Raw genomic sequence first — 14699 nt, 5'->3', positions numbered from 1 at the left:
TGCCTGTCTGAGATCAGAGCCGCTCATCAGTCGATCCACTACGTTGCAACTAGTTTCTAACCGCATGGGAAGGTGGCCCATGGAAAGGTCATCAAGAAAGAAAAACCAAACAACGGTTACAGTTCAAATAATAAAAGGTCAAATATTTTATGGCTAGGATCTCTGGATCTCGCTGATTTTTGTGTATGTGGTGTCCACGTCGAACTCCACTGTATCAACGTTTTGGATCGAAGAACCGTGGCTGCCACTTGCAGAAAATGAAATTGCGATCGTATTGTAAAAACATGCGGGTTGAGTATTCTGCAATACACCTTGATGCCCGCAGCGCACCCCAACGGCCACGGAAACGGATTGGCTACTGCCCCTGACACCAGCCCCGGAGCTAGTGGTCGGTGCTCTGTGGGCCCATCATGATGTAAGTGTTTCATCCATTCCGTCTATCTATTTTTATATATCAATTTATGGTAATAAACAAAAAATTAGGTATATCCCAATCTCAAGTGGACCACATTATAGGAAACAGTGTTGAATGAACTTCGACCGTTAAAAATTTTTTGGGCTCCATAAAAGTATTGGATCAAGTTGATCTTTGTTTTCTTCCTTCATCTGGGTGTTTATGACCTAATAAACGGATTGGATTTCAAATAAACAGTACATTAGGCCTTAGGAGGATTTAAATGATGGACATCCAATCACTATTTTTTTTCCTGTGGTGTGATCCATTTGAGATTTATATCCCTCTAATTTTTGGGATAAAGACATAAAATGATATTTTAAAATGGATGAACGGAATGGATGAAACACATACATCATGGTGGGGCCCACAGAGCACCGACCATCAGCTCCGGGGCTGGTGTCAGGGGGAGTAGCCAATCCGTTTCCAACGGCCACAGTCGAATGACGTTAATGTGGGACCCGAATCGTCTACCACTGCTGATTTAGGCAGCACGTAAAACACTGTCTACCAGACTGTAAGTATAAAATCCAATCCGTCCATCAGGTAAAAACTCTTATGTTTACTGCACAAAAAAAATATCAACCCAATAAAAATCTCAATAGGGCTACAAACATGGAAACAGTGTAAAATTATTTCTAAAACCTCTATGTTGACGTGTTGTGCTGCCTGAGTTTTGGATGAAGCTGACTTTTATATCTTTGGGTGAGTCACAGGTGATGAACTGGATTGATGAAATGTATACACCATCGTATCCTTACAAACGAACCTATGGTTGGCGTCACATCCCTATCACTCCTTGTGGCGTGGCCCATCTGAGTTGTGGATTTGGATGATTTTTTATTTCGAGGGCCTAGCATCGAGGATCTCCCACGTAGGACGGAATGGATTTCACATATACAAAAAAATTTTGTTTATAGGAATGGATATGGATTTACTCTAAACAAGTGTCGCAGAGGATTTCTGTGCCCAATTTGACCGAAACGCTCCCGATTTTGTTGGAAGTTTTGTAACTACCTACAAAGCTGGAGTGAGTGAAGGACTGGAAATTCGAGGGCAATTTTGTCAATTGAAAAAAACTCAGAAATCCCTCTCGACCAAACGGCCAGAATTAATAAACCTTACAACGGAGATCTGCCTGTAGGTTTCCGTCTCGAAAAGGGTAGCTGGCCGAACAGGAAAGAGATTCGAAACCACTCTCTACAAAATGCGCCGTCACTGAAAAGTCCTGAAAACCCTCATTACCGGCGGATTTTAACCCCAGCCTCCAAACTTCTCTTTCATTTCCTCGAAGACAAGCAAATGCAGATTTCTGCCCTGAAATAATCGCCGGTATCCGATCGATCGCCGGAAGACTAGAAATCCTTCTCCTCATTCACCGGAAACCGACCGAACGTACTTCTAGGGTTTTGATGGCTTCGGAAGATGTAGTGGGGAAGACGACGAGCGAATCAGCGGTTTCTACGATCGTCAACCTGGCCGAGGAGGCGAAGTTTGCGAGCGAAGGCGTTAAGGCCCCCGGACACGCGATCCTCACCATCTGCAAATCACTCGTTGCTGGAGGCGTTGCTGGAGGAGTGTGAGTTTCCGATTTCTTCGGCCCTTTATCTTTTGTTCGTCGATGAGAAATTCTTTTCGTTTTTTTTTTTTTTTTTTCTAATCTGGTCGTAGTTGCTTAAACCCTAGTTAGGGTTTTTGAACCCGTCCTCACACCTTGGCAACGTGATGTGCTTTTGTCCTTCCTAGTAATCTGGTTTTTTTTTAATTATTATTATTATTTTTACTGCTGTATGTTGTTTAATCGCTGTGGGTAAGTTTCGGAAATTTTGATCCGTTCGTATGTGCTTTGATGAACCTCATTTAGGATTTTGGCCAGTTCTTCTTTTTATCATTTACGTTTCTGTCTGCATACACCTGAATGGACGACAAGTTACCATTCTCCTGTTGGCACATTTCGCCAGTATTCACAGTTGGTGCTGTCCTAAAGGCACCGTTCTCCCCACCATGAAGATCAACTCGCATAAAACCAGGCTGATCCACTCATCAGGTGGGCCTCACAGTGCAATAATGATGGATGGGTGATGGTTTGTGAGGCAATAGCGATGGATGGGTGATGGTTGGTGATGGTTTGTGAGGCAATAGCGATGGATGGGTGATGGTTTGTGAGGCAATAATGATGGATGGGTGATGGTCTGTATGAGAGATGTGTGATATGTATTGAATGAGTTGCGCCTGAAAATGGAGAGTTAAAATGACATTGGTTGCATATATGCATGAACATTGTTTAATTTGTTTGGCTTAACTTTTAAGTTACATGTGAATAATGATCACCTTCAACCCCTTGTAGGATAGCTTCTCATGTGCCAACTAGAGGTGTACACGAGTCGAGCTTGTGCCAAGCTCGAATCGGCTCAGCCACTAGCTAACCCCAGCTCGAACTCGGCTCGGCTTGGCTCAGTCCTCGAGCCTGACTAGTCAGCTCGGCTTGGTTTGGTCAGCAACTTGGGCCAGTGGGAGCCGAGTTCGCCTGTGCAGCATTTTCACAAACACATGGACTGCACATTCAAATTCTCACTGTATGTAAAACAGCAGCAGCAGTTTTACAGGTATTTCATCAAACACCTTGTAGGCAACGTCAAAATCAAGAAAAAAAAGGGTATTTCTTTCATATACATACCTTCCTTGCACCAGCCGACACTTCCTTAAGTCATTTCATCAAACACTTGGTGAGCAACATCAATATCAAAGTAACCGAGTCATTGAACTGGTTCGATCCGAGTTCGATTTGAGTTGGGGTTCAATCCGAGTCGACTCGAACTCGGTTCGAAATTTTTTTGAGCTAAAAAAATCAGCTCGACTCGGCTCGAACTCAGTTTCGAATTGAGCGAGCTAACCGAGCTAACTCGGTTTGTGTACAGCCCTAGTGCCAACTCGTTACCTTTGTAGGACATCCTAACAGTGCAAATGGTAGGCCCAATGCCAAGCTCACCTAGTGCAAAAATTGGGCCGGTCTACTCATCAGGTGGCCACCTTATGCGAAAGCAATGGGATGTTTGAACCAGACCTGCCTACCGTCTAGTTCAACATACTTTTATCCCCACTTGATGAGTGGATTTTGGCGCTAGAACTTCATGTTGGAGCCCACCTTTTGCATGACTAGAATATGAGACAGGTTGTATGTTAAGCTAACCTACAGCCAGCTGTAACTGTAAGATTATCTCATCGATAACTGATTTACCTGTGAAGTAAACCGTGGAAACAGCTGAACTTCATGTTAATAAGAAAAACATAAAAGACTTCTATATCCCCTTAATATGTGAGGGGGCACAAGGAGAGGGTGTCTTAAAGTTAGAAAGGAAACAAAAAGCTGCTCAGGATGTCTAGATGAAGTAATCCAGATTGTGATCATTTACTGAAGCTTTGTTGGTATGAAGTTGTATACCTCTTAGACTTGGATTTTTGTTTCTTTTTTATTAATTATTTTGGGGATAGATTGTGTGGGCATTTGGTTCCAAAATGTCAGACACTGAGCAATTGACTCAAACTTGCATGCCCTGATGCACATGCCTTTCATTCCTATCCCTTAACCCTTCAACTGCTTCCACTTAGATCTACTTAGACTTCGTAAGCAAGGGCCCGTGAGACAGGGAAGGGAAAGCTTCCCCATGTTAGGGATACTTGACCTTGCTAATGGCTCCAAACTAACAGTTACTAGTTTGGGACAGTGTGTTGATTTGGCTTACTTCTCTATTCTTCTTAACGGGTCCTCGAAAGGCTTCTTCAAAAGTTTGAGAGGCTTGCGGCAAGGTGATCCATTGTCCCCGTTTCTCTTTCTCATAGTTTGGGAGGCCCTATCCAAAATGTTACACAAAGGTCAAGAAGTAGGTATTTTAAGCGGTATTAGAGTGAGAGGAATGTTTAGTCCGATCTCTCATATTTAGTATGCGGATGATGCTTTGATATTTAGCGAAGCAATTTCAGAGAAGGTGGACAATTTGCGCACTACGATCCGATGTTTTGAGGCTGTCTCGGGGCTGAGAGTTAATATGGCGAAGTCTAAGATGTTTGGGGTCAATATGGAGGAAGAAGAGATAATTAAATATACGGAATATTTCAGTTGCTCAGTGGCTACTTTCCCGACTACTTTTGTTGGCCTTCCTTTGTGCATGGGTTTGCCTCCAAAGACCTTATGGGATAAGGTCATAGACAAGTTTGAAAAGTATCTCGCAAGATGGAAATGTAGATATTTATCTCTGGGAGGTCGTCTCGCCCTTATAAAGGCCGCTCTCTCAAATCTGCCATTATATTTCATGTCCATATATAGGTGCCCGGGCTTAGTTTTGGCTACTCTAGAAAAATTAAGACGGGATTTCTTATGGCATGGTAAGGAAGATAATAAGAAATTCCATCTCGTTCATTGGAAACAGGTGTGCAAGCATTTTCAAGAAGGCGGAGCAGGGGTAAAAGATCTTAAGAAAATGAATCGGGCTCTCCCAGGGAAGTGGATCTAGAGATTAGGGACAGAAGGTGGGGAGTCTTTGGAACAAGGTCATCAAAAGTAAATACGACAGGTCAGAGGGTGGATGGTGGACCAAGGATTCATCCTCTTATAGGGCTTTGGCTCTTTGGAGGGGAATCTTATCTATAAAAAGGGAGGTTCTTAAATGTGTTGGTTTCGATCTAGGAAATGGAGATAATATTTGTTTTTGGGAAGATATATGGGTGGGAGATGTGCCCTTGAAAGAAGAATTTCTGAATATATTCCTCCTCGCTCCTCATCAAGCTATTTCCGTAGCTAGCTGATAATTTGTCTCTGGCGAGAAAGTAGAGTGGAACTTGGTTTGCAGAAGGAATCTTCAAGATTGGGAGATAAATGAGTATGTGGACCTTCTTGATCGCATTTATAGATCTAAGCTAGATCAATTAAGTGCAGACAGATTAAGCTGGAGGTCTGATAAGTCCAGCATGTTTTCGGTTGAATCGTTATACAAATTGCTGGATGGCAATCTGTATCCCAAAGATGATCATCTGACAAATCACATATGGAAATATTCAGTCCCTCCTAAGATAGCTTCTTTCAGCTGGTTGGTTGGAAAGAAGAAGATTCTCACGGTTGATAACTTGAGAAAAAGGGGGATGATTATAGTTAACGTTTGTCTATGTTGTATGATGGATGAAGAATCGGTCGATCACCTTCTTGTTCACTGCCTTTTTATCACCCGAATTTGGTCAGAATTTTTTACTCGATTTAGAATTGATTGGTGTTTGTTTGGTTCGGCGGGTCATCTCCTAAAAGCATGGCATGGGGTCAACATAGGCAAGCAAATGACTCAGCTATGGAGAATGGTTATTCTCGCAGTTTGGTGGTTTGTTTGGGAAGAAAGAAACGGGAGACATTTTAGAGATGTCTCAAATCCTGTATAGGTTATAGCGAGTAAGGCAACGCAGTTAATGATAGAATTGGCTGTACATGTAAATTATCTTAAGGGCTGTGATTTCCTTTTTCTTGGAACTTAGTAGAGTCTGCTTCCTCAGCAGACTCTCTCTCCATTTTTTGTATTTCCTCTTTCCTTTTAATACAAATGTCGTGATCTTTCAAAAAAAAAAAAAAAAAAAGTTACTAGTAGTCCTTGTAGTGTCACTTCAACAGGAATTGATCCACCCAACGGGTTCCCCTTAACTTCTAGATTCACTAGGTGAGTGGAAACATGGGCTTGACATCACTTGCTAGTTTGAGATTTGAAAGTGCAATTGCAGTCCTCCTTTTTTTTTTTTTTGGGAAAGAAACCAAGATTTGAATTAAAGAGGGAAAAAAAATTACAAAAGAAAGGAGAGAGAGTCCGCTGAGAAGGCAGACTCTACTAAGCTCCAAGAAAAAGAAAATCATACTCCTTAAGATGGTCTACATGAACCGCCCATTTTATCAATAGACGCTTAGCCTTACTATCTATAGCCTCTGCAGAATTAGAAATGTCCCTAAAGCATCTACCATTCCTCTCTTCCCAAACAAACCACCAAACTGCAAGAATAGCCATTCTCCAAAGCCAGACTGCAAGAATTGCAGTCCTCTTGTTGACACGTTCCTGGAAGAAAGAAAGAAAGAAAGAAAGAAAGAAGGAAGAAGAAATAGAAAATTCGGTCTCTTAATGGGACTGGAACAGACAAAGTAGGACATCCATTGGACTTTTTAATCAAGCTACCCCAACTGGAATGTGATTGTCTAGAGATTGTACCTACAAAAGGATTAGGTTGCCTGATATCCTTCTAATTCTGGAAGTGTTGTAAGGCAAGCAAAGCAAAGGAAGAAGCCTGTGTTGACCGAGTGTTCTCTGATACTTGGAAATTGAAGGCAAATTTCATATTGCATGTAAAGGTCCGAATTTAAGATAAGCTTTGAGAGACATATCGTTGAGTTGAATGAACACAGAAGTTGAAGCATATATTTCATCTGCCAGGTTACTTGCCAAAAGTTAATATTTCATAATTGTATATACCTTATTTTAGTGGATGAACATGCTGATTCTTTCCAAATTAAGTGCCTGCTTGGTTGCCCCAGTGCCACTTAAAATGAGTTCATCTCATATGTACTAGAGATGAAAAAAAAATGGTAGGGATTAAAAATATAACCAACAATTTTTATAAACTATGATCTTCAGTACATAATTGATAATAACAAAAATGAGATGAACTCATTTTGAAGTGGCAACCAAGATGGCCCTAAGTCTTTTAGATAACAAGAAACTTGGCACAATCGAGTGGAGTCCATCACTCTTTGATCCAAGATCAAATGATAACTTGATGCCTGGTTTACTCAATATTTATTTCCTTCTGTCATTCTTAGACTGGACAAACTGGAGGATGCCTTTAATCTGCACTGCATTCTCTTATACTGATGAATTTTTGAAGTTTGAACAATAATAGAATTTCTCTACTGTAATATTCGTGTTTATTATGGTCTGAGTTTATAATTGTAGCTATACCATATTTTGCCTGCGCTGACATCTCTGTTGTGTTTTTCTTTTGCAGGTCACGGACTACTGTTGCTCCATTGGAGCGGTTAAAAATTCTGCTCCAGGTATTCTTCTTCGCGACCTTGTTAGATTATGTTAACCCTCGACAGTTCATTTTCTGTATTTTGTTTCCTTGCCTGTTTTCAATTTTTCTGTGGAAGTCCATAGATCAGGAAATGTCTGAAGTCTCAATGAACCATTGGAAGTCTTTGCATATTTGTATGATAAACTGTTATGCAGATGTATCATATTTTTAGTGATGCTGTTTTGGAGAAGCAGGCTATTGGATTTTATATGCCCGATTTGTTTGTTTATTGATATTGAAGCAATGTGGATCCAGTAAGAACTGCTTTGGTAGAACGAATGAACTGTTTTTTGTCCAAGTAATTGAGTGGGCTTTCAAATATCATTCAAGATAAATAAGTGACTGCATGGAACTTGCATTCAGCTTATGATGGAAGAAACTCAGGATCTCCTTGATAATGCCTCTAGGAGAGTTGACTCTATTTAAGACTTTGGAATATCTACAAACATAAGCATCTAGTACCCATGTTACCTCTGTTCAATGCATGCTTTTGTACACCATTTTTTTTTCTTTAGAATGGACACTAAAACTTTATTGAAAACCAAAAAGATATACAACTGAATATCAAGGAGTCAAAGGAGGGGGGCGGTTGGGTTTGGTTAGGATGATTTTATTTGAAAAAAAAGAAAAAAGAAGAAGACCTCATAGCAAAACAAAGCAAAGATGACCAAAAATCATCTTGGAAAACAAGGACCTAGCCCCATTACAAGACAAAAATGTCCCTGATACAAATCCCCCTTCACTAGAACCCAACTAATGACCCCATTCCTGAGTTGTAGGAGAATACCCTTAAACTCCTTGGAAGCATTCCTAAGTCGGTCTTCATTTGAACCCACTCCACCAAGATTGACGAAACAGCTCTTTTGATACTCTCCACTTATGTTGCCTTATTCCTGAATATCCTCCAATTTCTCTATTATGGAAGGTCCACATGATAGCACATCGAAACCATCTTCCAAATGATGTTCCCTTCCTAGGAAAAGCCCCACAGCCCAATCACTAATGCAACCTTGTCATCAAATTGATGAGATTTCAATACCCGAATCACTAGAATGGGTGAAGAACACACCCACAAAAAATTTGCGATAGAAAGGGATTAACAAATTCATTGAAATTGAATTTCTTCATCTCTTACAACTACTTAGTAAAACCCCAAAAAACTAAAAAATATAACGCCTTCTACCTCCCAGAAGGCTAGAACAAAATCCTTCTATAGAACCTAAAAGACACCCTAAAATATATATGAATCTTTTCTTACCCCAATTAGTTGGGGTTGGCTACACGAATCCTCTTCCTCCATTCCACTCTATCAAGGGCCATAACTTTGGTTAGACCATAGGTCATCAAGTCTTTTCTTACTACCCCCACCCACGTCCTTTTGGGCCTTCCCCTTACCCTTTTAGAGCCTTCACTTGTACCGTAGCTCATCAAGATAGTAACAACTCTTATCTAAAAAAAATTGGCCATTTTGTCATGGCCTAAAAATAGTAGAAGTAAATATAGAAAAGCTTCCCTGAAATCTTTAGCAGAACTTCAAATAACGATATCTTCACAATCATCAACTCTAATATTCCAAAATAGTAAATGGTAATCTCTGAAATGCAGCCCCCAAAATTAGCAACTAGCAGCTCAAAAAAGCACATGTTGGACCCTATGATGCAACATTGGGCCCACATCAATCACTGACTCCACACTAGACAACTAGAGGAGGTAGGTCTACAACTCCCTTACAACATAGATTCTCTCTTTCCAACAAAAAGCAAATATTTGGCACCATCCACCCTTATACCATGAAATAAGAGCTTCGCCCTAACAGGTTGTGTAGTGCTTGCAACTTGCCATTCCGCCTTGTGATTATTGCAAATGCAAATTGGTTCCTGTGCCAGTGACGCATTACTGCCCTTTCTCATGATTTTTTTTTTTCCCCTCTAGAGAGAGCCATGCATTTTAGTTGATAAAAGTGCACATGTTTATGCCTGCACTTTTCATGCCATCTAATACGCTTCATCCACACTGTTTAGTCGGGTCATTGGATGTTGATTTGTAGTCTGCTGGGCACCACTTGTTTCTTGACTGTTTCCATCAGGTGGCATCAGATTACTAGTTCATGATACTATTGTATTTTCTTCCACAATGAAGTTTTCGTAACTCCAAACGTAGCGAGAAGAGCTCTTGAAAGGAGGTGTCTCGTAATCAAAACTGTAGAAACCTCTGTTTAGCCTCACCCTCATTTCCTCCTGGTTGTTCACAGGAAGGGCACAGTGATGCAAGTCTTCTTCAACAGCATACCGACACTCTTGGGCCATACCCTACCCTTAAGTTCCAGGGTAGCGAAACACAACAACTTCATCCATTTCGTACCGATAGAGCCATACAATCATCTTTCAAAATTAGCAATACTCCATTTTAAACTCCTTATTATTGAGGGAAAAAAAAAAACTCTTTTTGGGCAAACCGAATTAAACACCTTTTTGGAAAAAAAAAAGTGTTTTATTTTGTAAAAAAACTTTTAATACGATTTTAAAAACAAAGATTTGTGGGCATCATCCATTGATAGATTTGAGTAGAAGGTGACAAATTTTAGCTTAGGCGGATTGTTTATAGAAGGTATACTTGAAAATGAAGGGTTTGAGAGAGGTAAAGAAGGCCTATATCCATTGTTACTTATGCATATAGAACTATTCATTTATTTGCCGTTTTGTTTTCTAAGCTTATTTATATATGATAAATCACATATATAGCTTCTTCTTCTTCTTTTTTTCTTTCTTTCTTTCAATCAATTACGTTAGACCCAAAATCTTTATTCACCGATCTTTTGGTGTTTCCGTTTCTTTGACTGAATTTTTTACATTCCTTTTAATGATAGAAACTAAATTCATCATCATCTAAGCTTTATACCAATTAATAGCGGTCAGCTGATAGAAACCAAATTACATTACACGTGGATATTTTCCGTGCCCTTTTTTCTTTTCTTTTATGCTGTACGGCATTTTGCTAACTATGATCTTGACTCATTGGTCAACCGAGCTGAGTCCAAGTTCCTAGTTTCCAAACATAATGATGACGATAATCAAAGTATTCCATAATGGTAATGGTGGTTGTAATGGCCACCACCGTTACCATTATGATACAGGCCATAATGGCTTCCTTTTTTCTTTTTCTTTTTTCTTTTTTGAAAAAACCTATTTTGGTGCTGTTATGGGACCATTATAGGACCGTTACGGGGCAATTTTTCCATAACGGCTGTTACAACCCTGCAACGTGTAACGGTTAACACTGTTACTGCCATAACTGTTTTGGAATACCTTGATAATAACTGAGAATTTCATTTGTTTTTTTAATAATATTGAAAGACCGGTAGCCGATCAGGAAAAAAAGAGAAAAAAAAACCTAAAGACTGGCCTTTTCTCTGTGCAGTCAAGTACTGTCCTTAAAACCTGTGAAATGTTGTGTTGGCTTATTTTTCAGCTGCCATTGCTGCTGAGGCTAGTTCAGGTTTAAGCAACTCAGTTTTGAGGAACCCCATTATTATCTAGAAAATTTATCCAATGATTGAGCCTACATCTTAGTTCTTACATAATACTGTCATGTTTTTCTGAAAATTGTGTTCTAATCTAGTTATATACCCTTTACTGGGAATGGGGTTTTTTAGTTATTGCCCTAGATTGTCATTTCCTTCTTTCCTCTTTGAGAGAAGCAAGCTAAAGATTGTAAATGCCTTGTTAAGGGTGTGGGATCTTTCTTTGTATTGCAACTTCTTTGCATCTTGACTTGCTTTGTATCCTTCATGTTTTCTATCTAATCATTGAGCAAAAGGCTTTGGTTCTATGCTAAACTGCTACGTCAAGTTATTGCATTTACAGATTACATTTTTGTAAATGGAGTTGAGTATGCTCTTATTTTTATTTTATTTTTTTGTTGCAAAATTTTAGTTGGAAAACATCTTTAAATAAAGTTGCCTTTTTCAAATTATAAGTCATAAATTATTTTTTGGAAGTGATGAAATTTTTTTAAGTAAAATTTCGCCCATTGATTCAAATGCATTTATGACCACTGTATAGATCACTGAAAAACATTCAATGTGTAGTGCCTGAAAGCTTGTTCCTGGTTGGAAATATAAAGAGCTGAAATATTTTCTAACAAGTAGTAACTTCATCTTTTAGCCTTCTCTCCATTATTCTTCTTTTTGTTACAATTTTCAATCTAAAGCATGGTACCCTCCTTGGTAATTGGAAAATGCAGGTTCAAAATCATCAAAATATAAAGTACAATGGAACAGTACAAGGCTTGAAGTATATATGGAGAACTGAGGGTTTTCGTGGCCTATTTAAAGGCAATGGTACCAATTGTGCACGCATAGTGCCGAACTCGGCAGTCAAGTTTTTTAGCTATGAGCAAGCATCTAGGTTTGGTTTCTTTGCATCGAATCATTATCTTGCCTTGTTTGAAGGCTGATGCCAATATCTCTTTTTATTTGTGCTGATTGATGTCCATGAATGCATAACATTTTGTCATGATTGATGTCAAGTTCTTTAGACACCCATGTTCGATGCCTATGATCCTTGTTTTAGTAAATGGCATGAAAGTCCCCTCATTGTGCATACCAAAACATTTACTTGGAATGTTATTGTAAGAGTGCATGACATAATCATCAAACATGCCGTCCTTTCGGCTTTTTATATTGTTGCTAGAGATTAATTTATTAGAATTCCTATTAAGTAGCTCACAAGTTCAATCAGGAAGTGCATCTAAGCTGCCCCCCCTCCCCCTCCTTTTTTTTTCCTTTTCAATCTTTCTTCTCATTTTTTCCAACCTTTCCTTTATTTCAACCCTAAAGGAAGCTTAGAAACTCAGTTTAGACTAGATCTAAGCCTATTTTGAGGATCAAAACACAAGTTTTGAGGCAGATGGATCATTCGGGGGAAATCAGAAAAAGTGGTAAACCATCACCTTTTTTTTTTTCCCTCCATTTTCTTCATTTCCTTTTTGTTATACTTCAATGTAATGAGCCATAATCCACTAAATCATACTTGATTTGTGTTCAATTATGACCCATTTAGACAATTTTCAGTTGGACAGGCTGGCAGACAAAATTCTTATGAAAGAATAGTCTGATACACCATTGATTACATGTTAAAAACATAGAAACAATGATAGTGTCCAATGTTTGACATTTTCTCATAATTCCTTATAAATTTTCTAATTTTTGACGCCGAAAAAAAAAAAAAGAAAAAAAGAAAAAAAGAGAGGTCAATATGGGCTCATCAACAGAGATCTGATACAGTTGAATTTGACCTGCATTGTATCTTTTTTCAGCCCAGCTGATATGCCCCCCTCATACTGATATTTAAACCTTGAAGCAGACTATAGAGCCAGTTCGTCAGTACAGAACATATCAGTTTTGATCTGCTCATCAATTTTGTTAGTGTTCTACTAGAAAAACCAGACAAACTCCATGATCGGGATAATATCTGGAAGTTGGGTCGTAGTTGAGACTAGTTCATAGTTGCCAATGTGGTAGGCTTTTGAAACATTGTTCGCGGATGACATAGGGTATGTATTCATTTCATCATCATCGTCGTCGCCTTCTTCATCTAAGCCTTATCCCAACTAATTGGGTTCGGCTATGTATGAGAAGTAGTGGTGAAAGTTTGATGCTGGAAGTTATCACTTTTATATGTCTGGGCCCTCTGGGCGAATGGCAGTAATTGTTTTGTATTATCAAACTTGGTGTTCAACTGGGAACAGGACCAGTCTTTCTGTTCATAGATATTCTCTTTTGAAGACTTTTTTTTAAAAAAAAACTCCAATCTATTTTACCTGATACTTTTTTTGGGAAGATAAATTTAACTTGATATTTACAGTTTGGCTTCTCAAAAGATAAATTTTAACCCTGCAGAATTTGGTTTGATTTGTATGCTTGAGAGTATTTACTTTTTCCATGTTAAATGTTGAGATTGTCTTCTACATGGGAAGCATTCTAAGCTTCTGAATTACATTTTCCAATTGCTCTGAAATGCTTGCTATACTTATTTTAAGCATCATTCTTTGTTTCTGCATGATATCTCTATCCATTGATAATCACCAATTTCTGTCATATTTAAATGAGAAGAAGAAGAGAAATCAATTGCATTACCATCCAGTGTGTGCTTATTATTCAACTAATAAAATATTTTCCCATCTTGCTCACTATTAACTGGTCTTTCTAACAGAGGAATTTTATGGTTCTACCGGCAACAACCAGGCAACGGTATGATCTTCATTATTTTGTCTGTGATGCTATTCCTTTGTTTATAGTTGCATACGAAGTTGAAGTTGCATTCTACGGTTCTAATGTGTATTAGTTAGGGAACAGTTGTTTCTCGATTATGAGCTTGATGAATAAGTTGGCATTCATAATTTTCATAAAGGAAAAGCATCCCTGATGAATATATTGTGTGGAATGATAAGCTAATGCAAATGAACTTGACAATTAGGAAATGGTTCCCATTAGTGAAATATGTAAGTGAATATATTACGAGCTAATGCAAATGAAATGTGTGCAAGCTAACTTGAAATATGTGTGAATACATTACATGCAATGTTGAGCTAATGCAAATATGATTGAGAGTTCCCATCAATGAACATAACACCATTTTGCATATTTGAAATATGTGTGTGTTTCTTGTTGCGGGTGTGTTCACTTTTGTCCCTAGAAATTAACACGTGCCTTAATGTGTTTGCCTCTATCATTCTTTTTTGAAAGATAACGATGAATTTATTAAAAGACATGCCAAGATAGCACAAAATTACAAACTAAAAAGGAAAACAACAATCCCTTAAACCATTTATACAAGAGGCCCAATCCACGACTAAACCCATCACCCCACACTGGACCTTGTCCCCACTATTACTAACATTACAAAAACATCTCAGGTTTCTTTCAGCCCATAAAGCCCATAGGACAGCTAGCAGACTTAGCCTCCACAGAGCCTTAACTTGCTTCCAAAAGCCCACCATTCCAAGCCAACAAAAGGGTGCCAACAGATTTTTGGTACAGTCCATGAGATATGAAAACTCTTTAGGAAACTGGACCACATCTGATGCACGAACGGGCAGTGAGTAAAAAGATGATTCACCGATTCAGCATTCACCATATGCATAAGACAAG

General features: G+C 38.8%; 1 protein-coding gene across 1 annotated transcript in view; it reads left to right on the top strand.

Moving 5' to 3' along the window:
• The first annotated feature begins 1465 nt into the window (after positions 1–1465).
• LOC131241299 (mitochondrial adenine nucleotide transporter ADNT1-like) overlaps positions 1466–14699 on the top strand; it is a 30732-nt gene continuing 17498 nt past the window's right edge. The window contains exons 1-4 of the mRNA XM_058240087.1: positions 1466–2033; positions 7481–7529; positions 11792–11955; positions 13762–13799. Coding sequence (XP_058096070.1) covers positions 1867–2033; positions 7481–7529; positions 11792–11955; positions 13762–13799 — 418 coding nt within the window. The 5' untranslated portion in view covers positions 1466–1866. The remainder of the gene's footprint in view (positions 2034–7480; positions 7530–11791; positions 11956–13761; positions 13800–14699) is intronic.

The sequence above is a fragment of the Magnolia sinica genome, chromosome 3 (assembly GCF_029962835.1).
Source record: "Magnolia sinica isolate HGM2019 chromosome 3, MsV1, whole genome shotgun sequence".
In the NCBI taxonomy this organism is placed as follows: Eukaryota; Viridiplantae; Streptophyta; class Magnoliopsida; order Magnoliales; family Magnoliaceae; genus Magnolia; species Magnolia sinica.
The sequence above is the reverse complement of the archived record's forward strand: the minus strand, read 5'-3'. Positions and strand labels throughout refer to the sequence as shown.